The 20951-nt window shown below is 36.2% G+C and overlaps 1 protein-coding gene across 4 annotated transcripts in view; it reads left to right on the forward strand.

Annotated features, from left to right (window-relative positions):
- The window catches only part of CASK (calcium/calmodulin dependent serine protein kinase), a 217831-nt gene that overhangs the window by 156515 nt on the left and 40365 nt on the right, over positions 1-20951 (forward strand). For all 4 annotated transcript variants that reach the window (XM_064473093.1, XM_064473100.1, XM_064473111.1 and 1 more), the window contains exons 12-13: positions 16196-16273; positions 17574-17654. In XM_064473093.1, coding sequence (XP_064329163.1) covers positions 16196-16273; positions 17574-17654 — 159 coding nt within the window. The remainder of the gene's footprint in view (positions 1-16195; positions 16274-17573; positions 17655-20951) is intronic.

Raw genomic sequence — 20951 nt, forward strand, 5'->3', positions numbered from 1 at the left:
GATCTCTGTTTGTACTATTCCAGTTTCTCTCAGAACTCTGAAAAAATCATCAGTTCTACTTGGATGAAGTTCCATCAGGGAAACTGTTTATTACTCAGAGTATTTGGGGTTAATGAGGCCACCAGAACAAGTCACCTGTAAAGCATTATATTCCACTAAGTACAGATTTTATGATCTGTTGTGAAGTTGTGGCGGTCACTTTGCATTAAAACTACTGTTCCTCTTCCTTGGCCTTTTTCCACAGTTAAATTTGTTCTCATGTTCCTACTCTTTCTCAAGAGTTATCCTTATTTTTAGATTAGGCACATGATGGTGGTTTGCTTCTGCTGCTGAAGTGCCTTCTTTTGCTTCTGAACTAAGGCTTTTTCTGAAGAAAAAAGAAAAAAGAACAGTCTTTGTAATAAAGAGTACAAGTTATCCTCATGTTGGTTTTTTCAGGTGATATAGATCACAAAATAGTCTTCCTTCTCAGTAATTTATTAACTTAGGTGTTATGAGGACTGGCACCTCTGAAGGCCGTATAAAGAAGGGTACCAGTCATCCCATTGATTGTTTCTAATTGATTCATTTATGTATGTCTGTTTAGATAGCTATCTTAAGACTTTTTCACTTCACTTGGGTGCCAAAGCTGTTCAAAACAAGGGGGAGAAAGGTGCCAACTACTGACAAAGTAGTTTATATTCACTCTGGGTCAAATCCTGCAATACACCAGCATATCCTGATGTGGGCTTATTGAATAGTTTCATTGTGTGATTTTTTCATAATTTCACAGAATCCCTCTATTTTGTTGAGTGGGTTTTCTTCTGTACAAAAGTTGCACAATTCATTATTAAAAACCTAATTTTGTGTATGGGGGAGAGTATAGAAGAGGGCCTTCTAGAACCAACCATTTAGAAATATTCACTGCCTAAAAAAATGTATTGCTTAATAATTGATCTTTCTTGTAAAGTAAAAGAGCAACTTTGGGTTGGACAGATTTTTTTTTTCCCTCACTTCTGTTAGAAATGTAATAATCAAAATTTTGGTGAATGCTGTAGGACGTTCCTGTGTGTGACTTAGAACTGTCTGGGTTTATGCCTCTATATCAGTTTTATAGATTGTTTCATTCTGGTATTTCATTTAGATAACGAAGAATGTAATGAAGTTAAGTAGATGATATAAATAACTTTATGGAAAACAGTACTAAATTTAAGTAGTGAAGCAGCTTTTTATTACCACTGACAGATTTTTAGAAGCCTTATCAAATGCTTTGATTAAGATTTTTTAATTGACTTTCATGAAAGATATCCTGGAAGGCTTTGCTGTCTTTTGTCAGCAGTACTGGTAAAGACGTTGGAAATAAATGTGAAGAGGTTGCTAATTTTGGAGACATTGGCATTTGGCTATTTTCTGTATCATGACAAAAGATTTTACTTTAATGATTATTTGTTTTGAAAAGCATACTGGCCTTTAAGGCTGTGCCTAATAGGGAAGATCTTCGCACATTATGTTTCATCTCTATCAGTGCATCAAAAGAAGCAAGTTTTATTAAAAAGTAAAACCAGAAGCTGCTCTTTTATGCAGCTGCCTACATTGGAGGAGGCAAGAGAAATCTTTCTTCTGTTAAATCGAGTAGTTTGGTCACCTCTCCAGGGACACTTTATGTGGGTGATTTTGAATGCAGATGTCATTCGATTTACAAGTGGGATTTTCACTCAGCAAGAGAACAATATCAGCTTTTGTGTGGCTGGGGCCTCTCCATGCTACTGGCTTTGTCTGCATCTGTCTGTCCCGAGTCTCAGTTCTCTAGGCTGATATCTTTTGGCTGTTAATTTAAGAAGTTTGTTACATTATTTTCATAGATGGAATCATTAAGGTAAGTGTTGTTATTTCTGCGAGTATATCTGTGATAGAAGCATTATGAACTTTGAGGAAAGTTTATTTTACATTTTGCTGGCGTAACACATTACACATATTTGGGTTTAACTAAATGAGATTAAATAAATTTTGGAGTAGCTATATGTATCATGTCTATACGCGTAGCCACTTCTTCCCTTTAGAATTTAATTTATATTCATAGTGCATATATTTAAGGCATACTGATTTTTCAAGAGAATCTCACTTTTATGTCTGTTATCCTTTGCTGCTAATGGTAATGTTTCAAAGGAATATGCATTTGTGTGCGCTTCAGACTTCCCTTAGTATTTCTTTTGAACTCAGTCATCCAACCCGATTTGGTCCTGAAGTCCAGACTTTTAAGGAAACATATTTTCTCTTTTGCTGGAAAGAATGCTGTTGGGACCTCAATTTAGCTTCTTACATGGTTGGCTAAATCCTTCTACTGGATTTGTTTCGGTTTGTTCTGTTTACCCTCTCAATGTTGGACGTTGGCATGGTAAATTTGAATGTCTTTTGTAAAAGTACTAGTTACTCAGCAGTGTCCAGCAATGGCTGATACTATAGTTCTCTATCTGAAAATGTTTTGAACTCTTCATACATTTATCCCTGATTTGCCCTTTTCCAAGCAAAGTGTATTAGTTTAACACTTCTGTTATATCCTTTGGAAAAAAAACAAAGCAAGAGACATTTTGATTTCTATTTGCAGGATGCTTGCATTTCCTTCTTCCTTTCTTTTCTTTTAAATCATGAATAGACTGGTGGAATATCTATCATATGATATAGAAAAGAAAATAAAACCAGAAGCTGTGTATAAAAAGCTTAACTATTCTCATGAATCATTTAATTTTTCTGTGTTCTGATTTGAATAAGAATGGCTTTCTATGTGAATCACATAGTGTGGTTCAAGTTTTTTGGATCAACATTGGTCCTTACTGTCTTGAGTACTGATTATGTTAAAACTAGTAAATGAAACATGAATGTGTTTCTTCTGCAGAAACAGATCAGAAAGTGTATGTGTGCTAGATGTTGTGCACAGACAGAATGTGTTATGCTTATGTGGAATAATTCTTCCTCATTTTTAAAACACCTTGTTTTCCTATTTTCAATTATCCTTTAATTGATATGTTTGCAAGACAAAAGCAAATGGAAAATATTTGTTAAAAAAAAGAAAAAGAAACTATGTTGGCAGGAAGACACCTTGCTATTTGGGGAACCAAATCTGGCTTTTATCCCAGTCCAGCAGAGGCAGCATGCTCAGCCCCAGGGAGTGGGAGGGACTGTCTCTCACACTGCAATGGAAACTCTTTTCCCAAGTAGCGTAGAAGAATATTGACCAAGCCTTAGGGAGGACTGTTTGAAGAATTCCTTCAGCAGGTGGGCTGGATCATCATCATCAGTGCAGTATGCTTTTTCTCTAAAAGGTAACTTCTCTGGAAGGCCATATCTGAAAGAACACTAAAAGCAAAGGCTATTCTAGAATTTCTTCTGCATTATTTCGTAATCATTCCCTAAAATACCTTCCATTTTCAACTTCCTTCATCCCTTTGCATTTCATTTGCTGTGTTTCTGGAACATGTAGATCACTCTGCTAGTCAGCATCATCTCACTGTTTTCTTGTTCTTCCTGTTTCTCTGTCTTACAAATTTAAATAGAATATTTATTTATATTTATTCTTCTGAGCAGAAACAATTTTTGTTCCATGTTTTTATAATATCTTACACAGCGCTGATATATGACTGGACCTCTTAAACACAAGACTAATACAAATACAAGCTAACAGTAACTTTTATATTGATTAAGATTCATTTCTGAGAAATGTATTTATCCACCACTTTCCAACAATGCAAAATTCTGGGTCACATTGCATGACACTGTGGTAGTTGCCTTGTTGCACTTAACCTGATTTCTTTCTAACTAATGTTCTGTCATTTCTGAGTATTTATAAGCATAGTACTGATGTGGTGATTCATCAAGCGAAATTCAGTTTACTAAAGTGTGCACTTTAAATGAGAATTGCACTATTTAGCCCATTCCTTTTGGCCTAATGTCGTCTTCCCTGTGTCAATGGTGTGTCATTGTGAGTGTCTGTGTAAGTGTGTGTCTGTGTGCATCAACATATCTTATTCCAAAAGCATAAATCTGCAGACTTTTTTTTTAATTGAGTAGAATTAAAAATTCCCTTGATTACAGTGTATTTTTATGTTATTGGGCTCTGATCTCTCAAAGAACACTAGACTTGTATTCCTGGCACCTGTAGAACATTTAACTAACTAAACTGATACTGTTTTGATGTAAAGAGGATAATTTTCATGTTTGACTTTCTACATTTTTTTCACTTCTTCTTATGTTGAGTGTACTTCAGGTTAGGTTCAGTTCCTTTTTAACCATAAGGGCTACCTGTTGGGTTTTTTTTCCTTGTAAAACTTCAGATTCTCAAATGTATTATTTTCCAGGAGCTTGGGACTTACTCTGAGAAATGGCAAAAATTAAGAAATGCTACAGCACCTGGGATACAGCCCACAGATCTTGAATAACACTTCTGCTTTGTTGGTGCTGGGAGCTTTCTTCAGAGTATTTCGGTCTACACTCAGTTGACATTAAAATACCCAAAGGCAATATAGTAACAGCCCAGTAAGCTATGCTTCTATCTTTGAAGTCAGTCAGGCCTCACTGCCTTCTACTCCCAGTTATTCAAGTAGTTGGCCGGTACATGTTGACTGTTCTTTGTACTAATGAGCTCATTGCAGTATATTTTTATTTTCAGTATGTCATTACAAAAAATTTACATGGATAGGGAGGAACAAAAATGGTTGTAACTGCAACATTAGCACTTCCTGGTGCAAGATATGCTCAATGTCACAAAGCAGGTGAGAAGCTGTGTTCTTTGCCAACCCTCTGTAATCATTATGGATTTAAGTAGTTTTATATGGATTCTATATCCCCCTGGAATGAGGTTCGCGGTCATCAGCACCCTTTTCTTCAAGATGATGATCTAACTGTGAAGAGTTAGATCCAACTGACAGAATTGGGAATGAAGCCTGTTTAGGCTTAACCTGAGGCTGTAGTACCTGCTATAGGTCATTAGTCCATGTTGGAAGGGGTGGGGCAAAACGGCAGCAAAGGTTGTTCTGTGGGGTGTATCAAGGTGCAGTCCATGTAATGTAATTCTCTTTATAGCTCTTCCTGTGTTGAGGGATTAGTTTTCCCTGGTGCTTATAGAATCGTAGAATCATTTAGATTGGAAAAGACCTTTAAGATCATCAGGTCCAACCGCTAACCTAGCGCTGCCAAGTCCACCACTAAACCATGTCCCAAAGTCCCACATCTACAAGTCTCTTAAATATCTCCAGGGATGGAGACTCAACCACTTCCCTGGGCAGCCTGTTCCAATGCCTGACAACCTTTTCAGTGAAGAAATTTTTCCTAATACCCAGCCTAAACCTCCTCTGGTGCAACCTGAGGCCATTTCCTCTTGTCCTATCACTTGTTACTTGAGAGAAGAGACCAACACCCACCTCACTACAACCTCATTTCAGGTAGCTGAGGAGAGCAATAAGGTCTGCCCTCAGCCTCCTCTTCTCCAGGCTAAACAACCCCAGTTCCCTCAGCCGCTCCTCATAAAACTTGTGCTCTAGACCCTTCACCAGCTTCGTTGCTCTTCTTCTGACATGATCCACCAACTCAGTGTCTTTTAAGCTCACTTTTATCTGATCGGGTGCTTGATGTCATCTTTCAAAGGAGGTTTGCTTTGTTTTCATTAAGGTCAGCTTCAATTAGATATCTGATGCAGCCAAAAAAAAAAATATCACGTGATCGTGTTATTGAAATAACAGGACCTGTGTGTCCTTGAAATTACAAATACGCTAAAGTACCTTGTGAGGTAATGATCTACAGCCATGTTTTTCACAACAGTAGTGCTGGTACATTCCAGAATGAGAGTGGGGTTTTTTTTATTGGGACCATTGCATTTCATTGTGCTGATTTTCTGACTGCTATGCTTGTTGTCTTGGTTCTGCTGTGTGCAAAGCAGTATCTTTATCTCATCCTAGTTTTACTTCCTTCCTTTCCAAAAGAAGTTAAAGCATTTGCAATGTGAATGGAGAAAAATCTGGTTTATGATACAAGAATGGAGTTGAGACACCGCCACCCCCACCCCACCCCCCAAAAAAATAAAGGAATGGCTGGAGGGACTAGTGGCAGAAAGTTCCTGAAATAGAAAAAGATTAGATGGCATACTGAAGATGTCTTGTAATCTATAGTGGAGGACTGAAGGGTACCCTGGAAATCTGCAGTCAGCTCATGGCAGCAGAAATTGAAATGTTCCCTTCTCCTTTGAGGAGGCAGGAGAACATCTTAGTCAGTCTACTTAATTCTAAATAAGTTTTCTTTTGTCACTATGGTTTTAAAGTGTAGCATGTATTTATTTAAGATTATTCAATCCCAGGCTTTGCTTACCACACTTCAAATTTGAGAGAACATATGTTTACCTATGTGTATTGCATGTGATGTAGAATTTTGCTAAATTGCAACCTCTTCCTCCTTGGCAAGTTATGTACATGTACTGCCTGGCATATCTTTTTAACATCTGTTATTGCTTGTTGAGAACTGCAGATTCTACAGCCAACAGAATTTTTATGATGAGTATTAATATGGGTTTTCCTTAAAATATGGGACAAATTATTAGGTTAAAGTCAAAATTTATAGTGGAGTATAATGCTGTCAGATACTGGAATCTGGATTCATTATACATGAATGAGGCATTTAGAGGCACCTGAAATTACATAGAAGGAAATAATGTATTGTGATTTTGAGGAGGAGCATAACTGTTTATTATCAGTACTTCTGTGACACAATTAAAAAACAAAACAAACAAATAATAAAGAAAAAAATGGCTTCTTGGTATATATAAAGCAAATCAAGAGGTCCAATTTAAAAGGATGGCCATGGAAAAAAACCGCACACCCCCTGCAGTTTAATTTTTTTTTCTGTAATAATATAGTCCTTTCCTTAGCTCTTTTGCCTCTGAAGTGTAAAGGCTTTGAATTTGCTGAGTAAGTGCATAGCACATGGTAGTTTCTGCTAAAAAGGAATATGCTCTACAATAGAGTTAAAATTTGTTCGTAGCTCATGTATGCTGGAGGTAAAAGGTTAGCCCCTTGCAAAGAAATAAAACATACAAGTCGGATACTAATGAACATCTTGACACTTGACCATGTGGTCTGAACCAGTACAAGCACAAGTGTGTCTTTGTATCTGCTTTTAACTATATCAGTTTAAAAAATAAAATTAGGTCAAATATTGATTTAGAACAAACTGTGAAAATATTTGATGTTCCATGAAGACTGTAAAAAGTGATGTGCCATGTAATTAACAAAAGTAGAAATATTTCCTTTATCAATTTAAAAACTAAAATTGCTGCTTGTCCAAACCAGTAGTATAAGAACTACAGCTGAAAAATGGTTACACCCACATATCTAAGCACAGTGGATTTAGTGTATGGAGCTGCACAGAGTTGTATAGTCTTATTTTCATATTGAACCTTGTGTGGTTTCCCCACAGTTCATGAGTGCTTGTAGTTTCGCTACAGAACTGTAACCTAGTGAAAGAATTTAAACATGGATACATTTTCACTTTTTTAAGTCTTGATCAAAAGATAGATACAACAGATACTCCAACATTTAGATATCCCTACATAACAGAATGGAAAACCATTCCAGTGCTCTGAAACCTTAACCTTCTAGTTCCCCTGCTGTTTCTATGCATACAAAATATATTAATGCAAGATTTAGATGATAAAAGATTGAGTGGTAATGCAGGTAACGCCACTTGGCATCCCTGCCTATTGCCAACACTGGCAAAGGGCTATACGCTTTCCTTCCAACTGTCATGTAACCAGATTGCTACCAATAGACAGACCCTGTGAAGGCAATGCATACACAGTCCTTTGGCTGTGTGCTTCTTAGGGGTTGGGGGGGATGTGTTTTCCCTCTGAACGGAAGTCTACAATCATCTCAAGGTTCCACCTTAATAAAACAGATACCATATCTGTCACCTTCTGTCCCTTAATTTATATTCACCCTCAGTAGAATGAACCTTGATCGTTTGTGCTTTTCTAAGATGCTGTTCTGGCCATTGAGTAGGACCACATCTGACAGGCAGTGTTTGCTGCCATGTATAGCAGACACTGAAAGGTCAAGGAATTTTATTCTAGCAGATCTTGAAGTAGATCAGTTAATATATTTCTTCCTTCTCCAGTAGTAGGGCATTAGCCACTAAGAAACATGTAGTATCCTCTGCATGCATCAGAAATGTGGTCATTAACAACCTGCTAACATTTATTAAAACATTTTCCAGTTGGCATTTAGCTTCATTGGTATGTCAGTTTTGCATGGTCAGAATTTCAGGTTTTGTGTATGCAATACAATGAAATTTGTCATTCTTACTTTCTAAAAGGCAATTGTTTGCCAACTGAGTGCAGTGGGAATTGAACTAATGCACAGAGAAAATGTTTTGCCCAGTTTGGTTGGGTATCCTCTCCTCTCTTCTTCTCCCCAAAAGTTAAGCTCTTGATTGAAAATGAAACAAGTGAAGGCGGCCAAACGTGGAACAGCCCCAGAAAAAGGAAGCAGCTTGGAGTGAAGGTTGAAAATCCATAGGGTTGATTGAGTTTACCTGGCACCATTTTTTCTTACCTGTTGTTGTAGGTACAGGCATTAGAAAATCTGGTTTTATGTTCATTTCTGACACAGGTAACAGCAAGGTAACTCTGTTCTACTAGTAACTCATTATGAATATGTGAGAATACAGATGACTTCTAAAAACAAATTACAGTGGGCCTGCATTTTGCAGACAAAGGTTCCTCTAAAAAGAAGAATAACTATATTTCAGTTCTACCACATAAATAATCAAAATTACAGTGAAATTCAGGGTTCTACTTGCTATTATAAGAATTTTTTTACCTAAAAGGTAATTTATGTATTCCCTGAATGTGAACATGTAGAAAGAAATTGAGTATTTCAAATTAACATAACCTCTGTCAGGGTTACTAAAAGTCTGAGTGCCTGAAGTAACAAGTTGCAATGACAGCAGTTCTGTGGGATGACAGAAGCAAACGCTTGTCTGTTCAGACAGAATTAATGTATGGCTTCAGACTGTCTTGTTTGCTGAATACTGTGTCGGAGAATCTTCATTTTAGCGGATAAACTACTCCCTGACATCTTCTGTTGGAGTAGTTTTGTTCACTGTTTAATTGCACAGCATGTCACTGTGTAAGGAACGTGAAGGCAAAGGTTGATCGTACTCCTGTTCTACAATAAGTGTATCACACAGAAAAAAGTTTGAAGTTGTGAAGGGCTGTAACCTGTTATGCTCTAGAGGTCACAAAGTAGAGGCTTAAATATGCTTTGGGCTTTCATATGGGATGGGACTGTAACATGTGCTGTAGAATTATGCTGGGAAATGAGTGTTAGGTCACTGATGCTAAAATGGTAACAGTGAGCTTCAGGCATAGTCCTTAATATTGAAAAACAGTGGGTTTAAAAGAAGTTGAAGATAAAGCCCCTGATGACTGTGACCTTGTTATTCAGTGTGTTTTCCAGTAGGATTTGTTATCTTCAGGGATGTTTCCTTGAGGGCGGAGAATCCCAAGAAAAGAGGCACCCGTGGGAAGGTTATAACATTTTGCATGGAAAGGGAGATATGAAACAGCACTGGCAGAAGAAAGAGTGAAGTGGTCCCTCAGTTATCTGATTGACTCTTTAATTTTAGCACTTCTTTGATATTACTGCTTGTGAATATTATTTCATTCACTAGGTCATGGATTTCTTTCAGACATGCAGCACATGAAACCTCTGGAGTACCACAATAGGGAGCTGTGAAAGGTAACAGAGCAGCAAGCCTGTTTGTTCATAAATGTTGCTGTGCAAGGGGCAGCACCTCCACCCAAGAATTTTTTTATAGTATAAAAACCTAAAAGTGATGAAAAAGAGTCCTCTAATATAATTTTGTTGCATATGGTTATATTGTTCAGAAAGCAAACATCAAATTTAAAAGGATATGTTTTAATTATTGTTTCTAGATGTTTCAATGCAGGGTTTTAATATTTGAGGATGGCAACCCAGTATCTGTCTGCTGAATTGTAACTGAATCCTCACAAAATGTATATTTGTGTTGAAAGATCATGGGGGTTTATGCTCTAGCAGTTCAGTAGCCCTTGTTTTAACTGAAGTTTCTTTTGCATCACAGAAACTTACAGATTTTGGATACATAAAATACGTACTGATTTCACTGTGTGACCTAGCTTTGATTACATTCAAGATTAGACCAGGCAGGGAGGCTAGATTTCTGCTAATTGTCATGTATCTAATTTTTTCATTGTAACAGAGAATGGGGTTGCGTTCGGACAGTGTTCTGACTCCTCTTACAGGAAATGGTTAAAAAGGAATTTCTGCACATCTGAAAAACAAGTCAAAAGAGAAGAGTTCATTGTTTTGTCTTGCCTGCCTGATTGTGGATTAGGCTAAGGGCTGCCTGTTTTTAAATATCAGAAGAAACAAGTTCTCTTTACACAGGCAGAAGACAAAACGTCTTGACTCCTATGAAGAAAGCTGGTCAACTGGTAGTGACACTACTTGACATGTTGGGGGTACTATCTTCATAGCATTTGTGTTCTAGAATGCTAAATTTAAAGTAAAACTTGTATTTCTAAGAAGCAGTAGTATTCTGTTAATTAGCTAGAACGTCAGTTTAGGTTTGTTATATCAAGTTTCGTTAATATATCAGCTGTACTTGTTAAGCTTTTCTAGAGCAAGCTCTTAAATTTTCTGCACAGCAAATGCAGAACTGGTGCTGAGGAGTGCGACTGAGATGCAAAGTATTCAAAAGCCTGGAAATTCCGAAGGATACAATTGCTGTGGCTTTTTACAACAATTTTAAAAAAAATTTTTATTTATTTTTTGGTTGTTATGTTTATGCTTATTGCTGGCTGAAATTGGAGGCTGGGCTGCTGGGGGGAAGGGGCAGAGTTGTTTGCTGTCACTTCAAAACAGAGCATCTCAGCAAAAAGAAAACCCATCATTAGGGCACATACAGGTTTTGTCCTGCTGAAAGTCTGTTTATATTACATAGAAAAGCATTCTACTGAGGACAGTGGAGAATGAACCAGTTAATTCTGTTCCACAAGAAACCACCTTTGAATGGTTCCTGAAGGACTTTGGGTTGAAGGGCTGCTGAAAGGCAACAGCATTGTAAACAGGCTGGTTTTCTGTAATTAAAATTGTGTAGCTAACTGCACATAGTAATGTGTTCTATACCACAGGAGTATATAAAGCCTGGCTGTAATTGCCATTGATGTTTACTTTAATCTGTGATGTGTGCAAACAGGTTTTATTGACAGTTTTCCAAAACATTTTTTAAAACGTTCATGTAAAGGTGTGTTGGATTCTTATGTCCAAGGCTACAAAAATTCTTATTAATGTGTATAAATGAAACTTCTAAATCCACATGCTTTCAGAGACAAATTACGGAGCTATAAATTCCTTCTTCTAAATTGCTTCTGCTATAGCTATTGTTTAAGTGCAAAACTGTTTGAAAAGTATTGCAAAATAGCCTTTTTTCAAAGTTTGCAGAGAAGGTAGGGCTGCTTCACCAGTTCTGGTGCATTAATGCATAGTATAAGCTTTGCTCCTCTTACCAGGTTCTGCTGTGTTCTGGCAGAAAGCTTCTAATCATTTTCTGTAACCAGTAAAGACTAATTATTGTCAGAGTTAATGCGGTTTTTGACATAGGCTTAATAACACAATGCTAAAAAACCCTGTCCAGGCCGAACACACAGTTACAAAAATTGGAAATGAGAGATACAAAATTAATATCCTGGATTCGCCCTTCTGTTTATATGAGTACATACCAAAAAGAGACATTTTAGAATCAGACTTTTTTTTTAATGGCCTAAAATTTCTGTGAAAGCATTGATGAAATGGTATATTTGAAAAATTGAAACATAAAACAAGTACTGAGAGGTACTCATACTTACTTTGTTTCTGGGTTTATTTATCATTACTTGATATGTTTTTAAAGATGCATATCTTAGTTGCATGTTCTAAATTTTGCTTTGACTACATAAAGAGTTAATATAGAAGTAGTACCTCTGATACAATCTTGTACATAATATTATTTCAATTTTTCCTAAGGATACATTAGAAATACATAATGACATGTGAACCTGAACAAGGTAAATGTTCATGGGGTTCATGGGGTATTGCTGTATATGTATTTATAGATTTGAAAACAGTCTTGTTGGTTTACGGTCTTTGATGTGTAATAATTGCATTTGTCTTGTGTATTGTAACTTGTGCCACTGCTTTCCAAAATAATTCAGTGTTATAATACATTATGCCAGAGAGAGATTGCATGGCCTGAAAAAAGGTTGTTTCCAGGTGAGATTAAGTGCAAACACTGCAGACACTGCAACAGTTTGGTAAAAATACTGATAGGAAATTTTTCTGTTCCTAACATGAAATGTCAGTGGTGAGTACAGCTGTTTTGTTGACAAAAAAGGATTAAAAACAGTTTTAGGTCAAGGCAGTGCTCACCATCATTTCAAGAACCATAGTTAAAATCCAAGAATTTGTGGCCCATCTATAAAAAGACAAAGGAATCTTGACATGATGAAAGCCACAGTCAGCTCCTGTTCTAAAAGTAATTCAGAGTACAGAGATAGTAACAACTAGCTGAGTATCTAAAGTGTGTTTAAAAGAATATTGTACAGGAATTGACAAACTACATTTTTCTTTGTCATTCATTTGGATTTTCTCATGTGGAAATCTTCTTTGACCTCACATACAAAAATAAGTCGTTCACTACTGTCTTTCACTGTTGGCTCCCTTTAGGATAAATCATAAAACACCAGTTTTATTGATATAGATATCATTTTCCAACAAATTACAAAATAAATATTTACACTGAAATTTTAAACCTTAATCTGTTGTTTATACAATATGTGGCTAGGAATAGCAATTGTAATTATGTAGCCTGGTCCCCTTGTAAGCTAAAAAGTCCATGAACTAACTCGAATTAGAGTATACCGTTTCAAAAATGTCTGTTTCTGATTTCTAAAAATCCCCAAGAGAGTAAATCAATTACACCCTTAATTACCTGCAGTGTTGATATTTGTGCTTTAATTCTACTATGAATTTGTCATGACTACTTCCTTTTACTTATATCATGTGATAGTTTTGTCATTTAAACTGAATTCCATTATATTATCAAACTTCTGTGTTATTTAAGCATTTTATAATATACCAGGGGGAGATGACCGATCTTTTTGGAAAGCTTTTTTGAACCCATCTCTGCCTTTTGACATCCTTCCTGTATTTTCAATGTAGAACTGAACACTGATCTATTGTGGTAATGCCACAAACACATATAAAGATCTTATTTCTTAATTGACATTTTCGTTATGGTATGGCGTTTGGCTGTAGTCTTCCCTGGGAGAAACTCATACATAGCTGACTTCATGCTTTCTGGCTGCCTGAGATTCCCCCTTCCCCCAGCCAAGATAGGTCCTCCTCCTCTTTTAAGTATTACTTGTATTGTTTGTTCTTAGATGTATGATCTTTTATTTGGGCAGAAAATATGCTTTTCTTTTACCTTGCATGCAGAGATTAAAGTGATGATAACCCAGTTAAACAAATGAAAAACTGTATTTCTTTTTTTTTCTTAAATCACCATACCTTCATGAAATGTCCCTGGTTTTAGATAGGAATTTACCATTTAAAAATCCATTTCAAGCTGGAGAGGTTCAAGTTTCTTTTCAGATTTATTGTGGGTTTTGTTTGCATCTTAGAGTTAAAGTTGAACAGAATTTTAGAGAAAAACACATTATACTCCTGGTAAAAAGGTAATGTAGCGTAGGCTCTTCACATAGTGTGTCCATTAGACATTGGAATGAGTGCCTTCCACTGTAACGAGCTTTGGAGGTAGAGTACCCAAGAAGATTCTCCTGCTCACGCTAGTGAGCTAGTCTTCTACTCCTGGAAACAATGAATAGATCCTGTGGCTTGGGTAATATATAGGCTTTAAGCCATAATGCAAATATGAAGATTTTTCTTTTAAGTCATGTCAGAGTCCCTTCTAATGGTTCCTTGGAAGCAAATCTCAGTAACACTCCTGGAAGATGAAATTTAGGTGCTATGCCTCCTTGTGAAGGTGCTGTGGAAAAATAAATGCACCTTTGTTTAGTCTGAACTTTGCCTTGATGTTTTTCTAAACATTCTTAGAGGCACTTTCTTCCTACTTTCCTTTTTGCCTCCTTCCTAGTCTTAGAAGGTAACTTATCTTCTCCCACAGTAGTGAGAAAAAATTGGTTCTGTAAACTCTCGGTTGTTTTGGATCACAATAACATAGACTTGAGTGAAATCAGCAACTTCAGTGACTTAGCTTTTAAACAATTGTTAGAAATAACTAATAAACATAATTTCATGCTAACTTTTCTGTAATTTCATTAATCTGAAATAGGATGTGTGTGTGACCCAGAAAAATACATTCAATAATATTTATGTTGGGTATCATGCATTTTCAACAGCCCCTACTATGCTTTACTCGGTACACAGTGCTTGATGGAGTTTCTTAACGGGTGTATAAATGTGATACGTAATAATTTGGGGTTGCTGGAGTTTGGTTAGGTTTTGTTTACTTATTTGAGAAAAGGTAAAAGAAAATATTTGTGTCTACAGGTGAAGTATCTCCTGAACTATAAGCTAGCAGAAAGCTCTCATGTTATAAACTTCAACAGTGGTCAATGTTGCTTAAACTGTTGAGTATTGCAGTGTTTGGGCAGCACAAGGTGAAGTCATTGGATGTAGAAAAAAACTGATTTAGCTTGACTCTTCTACTTTTCCTTCCCTGAGACAGAGGTAGAACTGTCCTGCAAGCAATGTTTTTTTGGAACTGACATTGTTTCCTCTTTTTGTATTTATTTCTGATGGGCTTGAAATGTTCATCATGTGCATTAGATTGTTGAGGAGCACAAAGACAATTATGATATCGGATTGCATTTATTGCAATTTACATCTCTTCTAAAACTGAATAGTATTTCATGTGAGAAAGAGAAGAGGACACTTCTGTAGCTTGACAAGATTCCCTTTTTCAAACATTCAGGGCCGTCCTCAACCAAACAATGGAGCTGCAAGCTTCTCCGAGGAAGCTCCTGAGAACTCCTTGCTGAGCAGCTTAAATGGGGGTTCTTATCAGTTCATCCTTTACAGTTGGGATTTGCTGATTGTGTTAGAGTCCCTTGTGTATTTAGAATGTTTGTTTACATAGACTATTTTGAATTTCAGTTGAATTTTGGATTTTTCCAAAGTTGATGTCCTAAAAATAGCTGTTTGCATCTTTTTTCCTGTCTCTATTTCAGAGAAGTAGCCTAACACAAATAGGAATTAATTACAGGCATGACCATATATATATTGTTTGAAATGCAAGCCAAAAGTTTTTAATTTGAAAATAGTACCTATGACAATGCCTTTTTATTCTCAAGTATACGTTTATTTCTTTGAAACATGCACAGTCTTTTAGGTTTGCATGAAAGAGAGCCTGTAAGATCTATCTATAATTTGAAGTTGAAGGTAGATCTCTCTCCTGTTGTTTTTTGCATAGTTAAGGGGGTTTTAAAAGATTTTTTTAAAAAAATAAGCCACCTGGAAGGTTTACGATTTCTGATTTAAATACATTGGCATTCTTCTCTCCAGTAGAAAACCCTAGTAAAATAAGGGGACTCTTTTTTGGTGAGCCCTCTTCCTTGGAAAGATTTGGTTTCCTCTCCTCCAAAGACTTAGGCTTTTGTATCTTTCTATCTTCAAGAGCATTTTCCCATATTCTGAGATTTATGTAAATTAGTCTTTGGAACGTCTGATGATTGATTTATTGATAAAAGTGTGATATGCGGATCAATTTGATTTTATAGCAGAATATATCATTTAAAGCATTTATTCAAGTATCATAGGATCGCTTCTAGTAGAAGATTATAGTTTCTGTAAATCTGTGGAAAAAGCATGGGAGGTTTGCAGAATCCCTTAACCTCTTGAACTTTCCCATGTCATCTTATGAACTCTGAATCTATGGTACTGTTCAAATCAGGAAATGTTTAAAAATGAAAAGCCAAAACCCTAAGCTGCTAGATTTTGTATACAAAACATCTGTGGGATTTGCAGTTTCACAATCGTCTTAATCACGGTAAGATAAGCAGGCTATTGTTAGCCATCGTCATTACTTTATGTAAAGTAGCATATGATTTCAGTAGTTTGTTTTCTTGTTATTTCAGCTTTACGACAAAATAAACACAAAATCTTCACCACAGATCAGGAATCCTCCAAGTGATGCTGTACAGAGAGCCAAAGAGGTAATGGCTTTAAAATATACTTTTTACTTTGAAAGCTTGTATTTGAAGCGGAACATTTTTTTCTTCATTAAGATATTGATATGTGTTTTGGCTCATAATCTCAATTATTTCTGGATTTCTACTGTTGCTTACTTAAGTTACCTAACGTTGCATAAACTTGCAGAAGTCCATTATGTCTGTAAGGATTATATATATTACTCAGTTTTATCATTTAACCTTTGCTGCAACAATAGTGATCTTAAAAGGAATACTCTTGTTGCGTAAACACAGTATCTTTAGTGTTGAGTTTATATACTACTTAGTCGCAAAAAAAAAGATATGTTTCTAGGTATCAGCTTTTTAAATTGAAAAACTAGTTTATCATAGATAGTTCAAAGAAGGGCGGACCTAGAAATGCAGTGAAGGTGGCCCGTTAAGATGAAAGATAAATAGACACAGATTTCTTAATTCTTACACCTGGCAAATAGTATTTTGTTTATTTATTGCAAGTAGTAAAAAAAAGGGGTTTTGTATTATATATTATCAGTAAAAGTAAGTACAGTTGTTGGGGGTAATGTCATAGGAAAGCATTTTTTATAGTACTATTAAAACAGAATGAACAGGAAGACTAAAACACTGTAATAACTGCAGTCACATTGATAGACACCCGAAGTCCGATTCTGCAAAATTTCCTGGCAGTTAATCCTGGGGGATGCTTCCAGAAGCAAAATACTGTGCTTTCATTGTCCAAGGAGTTGCATGTGGAAAATAAAGGTGAAAGTATGAGGTTGCAGGCAGATGCTCCTGCATCCTCCCTCCCCCAATGATAAGCTGAAGTATGGCTCAGATTTTATAAAATCTGGAGTTTGGAGGTGGGGTAGCAGATGGATCACCTGCACTTGATGTCTTTAACAATTTAATTTGTGTAGAGAAGGTTTTATGAGTATTCTTAATTCTGCTTTTAAACTGATTGTTTTAATAAGTTGAGACCACGTGTGAAAGTAGCATTGGTGGTGGTGATGTGTGTCACCTATAAGTTAGCACTTCATTTCTATCTCCATATATTTAGCTGTTGGAGGAATACTGTCAGTTGTAAAAAGAGCAACTGTTTGCTTCAAATTTCTGCTTTAATGACTCCCAGAAAGAAAATTGAAATGAGGTACTTTATTCTCTTGGCGGGGAGATCACATTCTCCCAAGCCCTTTCCATGTCAAAAACATTTGGAGGTATTCTGACTGACCAGTGAGGGTTTTAATTTCTTCAATTAATAACTTTATTTAAAAGAAAGTTATTACAGGCATTTCTCCTACTTGTCTTGCAGGTATTGGAAGAAATTTCATGTTACCCAGAGAACAATGATGCAAAGGAACTAAAGCGTATTTTAACACAACCTCATTTCATGGTAAGCAAATGCTACTCTTGTTGGGGTTTTTTTGTTGTTTGTTTGGGTTTTTTTATATTCTGTATATTAGAAAACTTTAGTAAGTTCTCCTTTAAATCCACAGGTGATGAAACTGCGCACAATACAATAAACCTATTAATAAATATTTCTAATCTGCTGGTCTGGCAAAATAGTTTCTATTACTACTACTGTTGGTCCCCACCACTGTGCTGAAAACTGTCAGCAGTTTGGAGCAATTTAATTATGGAGCAGTTTCACTGTCTTTTTGGAGGGAGCTGCGTTGCACATAGAAAGAGTTAATTCTTTTGGATGTTCATAAGCAGAGCTGGGGTCCTCCTTTTTCTTTTTCCCAAAGTCTTCTTAGGATAAAGGTCTTTGAAGTCATTGCAAAATAAGTGTTTATTTAACATTATTTACAATAAATCAATAGCTTGTACAGTCTAGTGAATTTATGTTACATATAAACTCCTACTGTGTCTGTTTCACAAACCTGATTTCTGAGCAGTAATTGTCCTAATTTCAGGGACATGACTGGTTAATAACCTGGTTCCAGTTACTGAAGTCGTGTCTTCTGAAACCACTTAAAGGACTTCTTTTGTTCATGCTGTGGATGGAGTCCACAAGTTCAGAAATTAAAGCACTTGCTTAAATCTGCTATACATTATTGTCAGTTTAAAATCATGAATTTGACTTCCCCCAACACAAGGATTTTAGGCCAGCAGCTTTGTGGAATTTGCTCACCTGAAAGCTGAATTACTGTAAGTCTGAAGGATAAACCTAATTTCCAGGAAAGAGTGAGCTGAAACCAACCTTATATTCAGGAGTAAGATGAAATCTGGATAGCTGCATGTCCCAGTGTGTTCTTTTGATGGCCACTGTAGCTTTGGGTACATTTATTTTAGTACTTTAAATCAGATCAGGGGTGTGGTTTTGAAGTGAATCTCCTGATTGTCCCCTTACAATGGTTTGGCTCGTATCACATAAGAGTCTCAAAGCATGCAAACTAGACTCCTTTCAGTTAAGTTAAACTCAAAGATGTACACCAGAAGCTCAGCCAGTGTAATCCAGCAGCTGATGGGCATTCAGTCCACATGGCAAGATGGAAGCTGCTCAGAAGTAAAAACTCCTGCAGTGCATTCAGTGTGTGCATCGGGTCCTCACTAAAGCAATTGTTTTATTTGTCAATCCATTCCTATTTTATTGCACTAATTGCTAATGCAGACGTTGGCTTTTTACGTTGTCCTCAGCAACACACTGATATGTCATTGCCTGGAGACGATACCTATCCAGAAGTCTGTAACAAATCTGGTTCAACATTTAACAGGAATACTTGCTTGAAATAGAACATAAAACATGGCGGAATGGTACTCAGCCATAGTGTAAGAACAATTTAAAAAAAAAAAAACACCAAGGAAAGAAACCCAAGAACAATACTCTCTCATAGTCAACTTCTTTATCGGGAATCTGACAGGTTCATTTGTTTTACGTTTTTTTTTTTTGCATAATTACCACACAGTATTGCAGAAACATTAGGCACTGTGGAGAAAGAGCAATTTTTAAGCATAAATTCTTTTCAGCCTAGGTATCAATAAAAATGATTGTGGCATATAAAAATTTAATGTATCAAATCAAGCAACAGGAGAAGTGAGTTGGAAATCATATTTTATAGGTATCTATTCCAACCTGATATTCTCATAAATTTAAAACCATCTGTCAGAATTCTTTTGCTGCAATTCTATAAAAAGTGGGTTTTTTTAAGAAATAAGCCACAATTCCATAAGAAGTATTTTTCACGAGGAGTAATTTCAGTAAGTTAATCTATGGCACCCCAAGCTAAATTGCTAGCTGATGGAGTCCCATCCCTTCTTCCATGTTTCAACCCCTCCCTTGCAGCCGTTCTGATACTCATCTGACACTGCACTTTCATAGTGCACTGTGCTAAACTAGCAGAAAACTGCTACAACAAAACAATGATCAGTTTAGCAAAAAGAATTAGGGACAACTGGGATACCACTACAGCAAAAATGAGCAAGGGGACAGAAACACACAGCCCGGGATAAGGAGGAAAGGCACAAACATGTAAAGCAGCAGTTAAATCAGCATATGTTGGCAGCGGAACCATACCTTTAGGGTGCAGATACCAGAAAGTCTCCATATGTCAGAGGCAATCCCTCCTCTCCCATCATTCCCACCCCTGCTCCCAGGCACCCCTTTTATAAGATAGCAGACCTTACAAAATTATTCTTATGTGTGTGGCATTCTGCCAAACTTTCCTTCAGAGCCAAAGCCTTTAAAATAGATACCCTTAGGAAAGGAAATAATTGTATAAAACAATATTGTCAGCCTATACTCCATGTGTTTACCAAGCATTGTACAGAGCAGTACCCTGGTTAGGAAGTTGCTGAGCTCTGATGCACAGAGGCTGGAACAATGATGTGTAATAAGTAAGATCATGTGCATTAACAGCTGTATGATAAGAGTATTTTACTATTATGTATGTTATTATCTAATCAGAAGACAATGGTGTATAGTCTGTCTTGTTTACTTAAAGAGAGTGTTAGTGGTTTAGACTATGTATGGACCTTTACAGAACCAAAGGCAATGAAGTATGCATTTGTAAGTACTCTCACTGGGACTGAGATCTTTGAGCTCAAAGTTTTTTTGTTGCTTTATTTCTGTTTTACCCTTGTGTGCCTTATGGGTACCGGAATAAATTATTAATTTAGTCTGTATATGCTTAACATTTTAATTTAAAGAAATGTATGTAAATTCTGCATAAAGGTCTTCCAGTAGATAATTAATTTAAGAATTCTTTAAAAGATTATCAAGCATTTTATTTGTTGTATACAAATTTCAAGGAGCTTTTATTCCATTACACAGCTTTGAGTAGTTTTTCAAATTCTCTGGTTTTATCTGTAAAGGGCTCTATCATATATGTTTAGTATGTGGCAGCAATTGAAATGTTTGCTGTACTAGGAGACTTCTGTACTACATATTGAAGTTTTATCCATCATCATGTGCCTTCCTACACTGTTTTTTTGCAGACAATGATCCTGTGATATAGTAGAAAGCAGTTGTTCTCACTAAACTTATTTTTATCAGGATTATCATGTTCTGCAAAGGAAAAAGAGACAGGAAAAAAAATTATCAAAATTAACAGAAATGCATGAAACCAAGTGTTTAATAAAGTCCAATAGCAGTCTTTGTATTACATATTTTCAATGTTTAAAGTGAGCTTGCCATACTTTAATATCTGGTGGTTCTGAAGTTGTGTTAATTTTTGTTAATATATTCAGA

The sequence above is a fragment of the Phalacrocorax carbo genome, chromosome 1, assembly GCF_963921805.1.
Source record: "Phalacrocorax carbo chromosome 1, bPhaCar2.1, whole genome shotgun sequence".
NCBI lineage: Eukaryota > Metazoa > Chordata > Aves > Suliformes > Phalacrocoracidae > Phalacrocorax > Phalacrocorax carbo.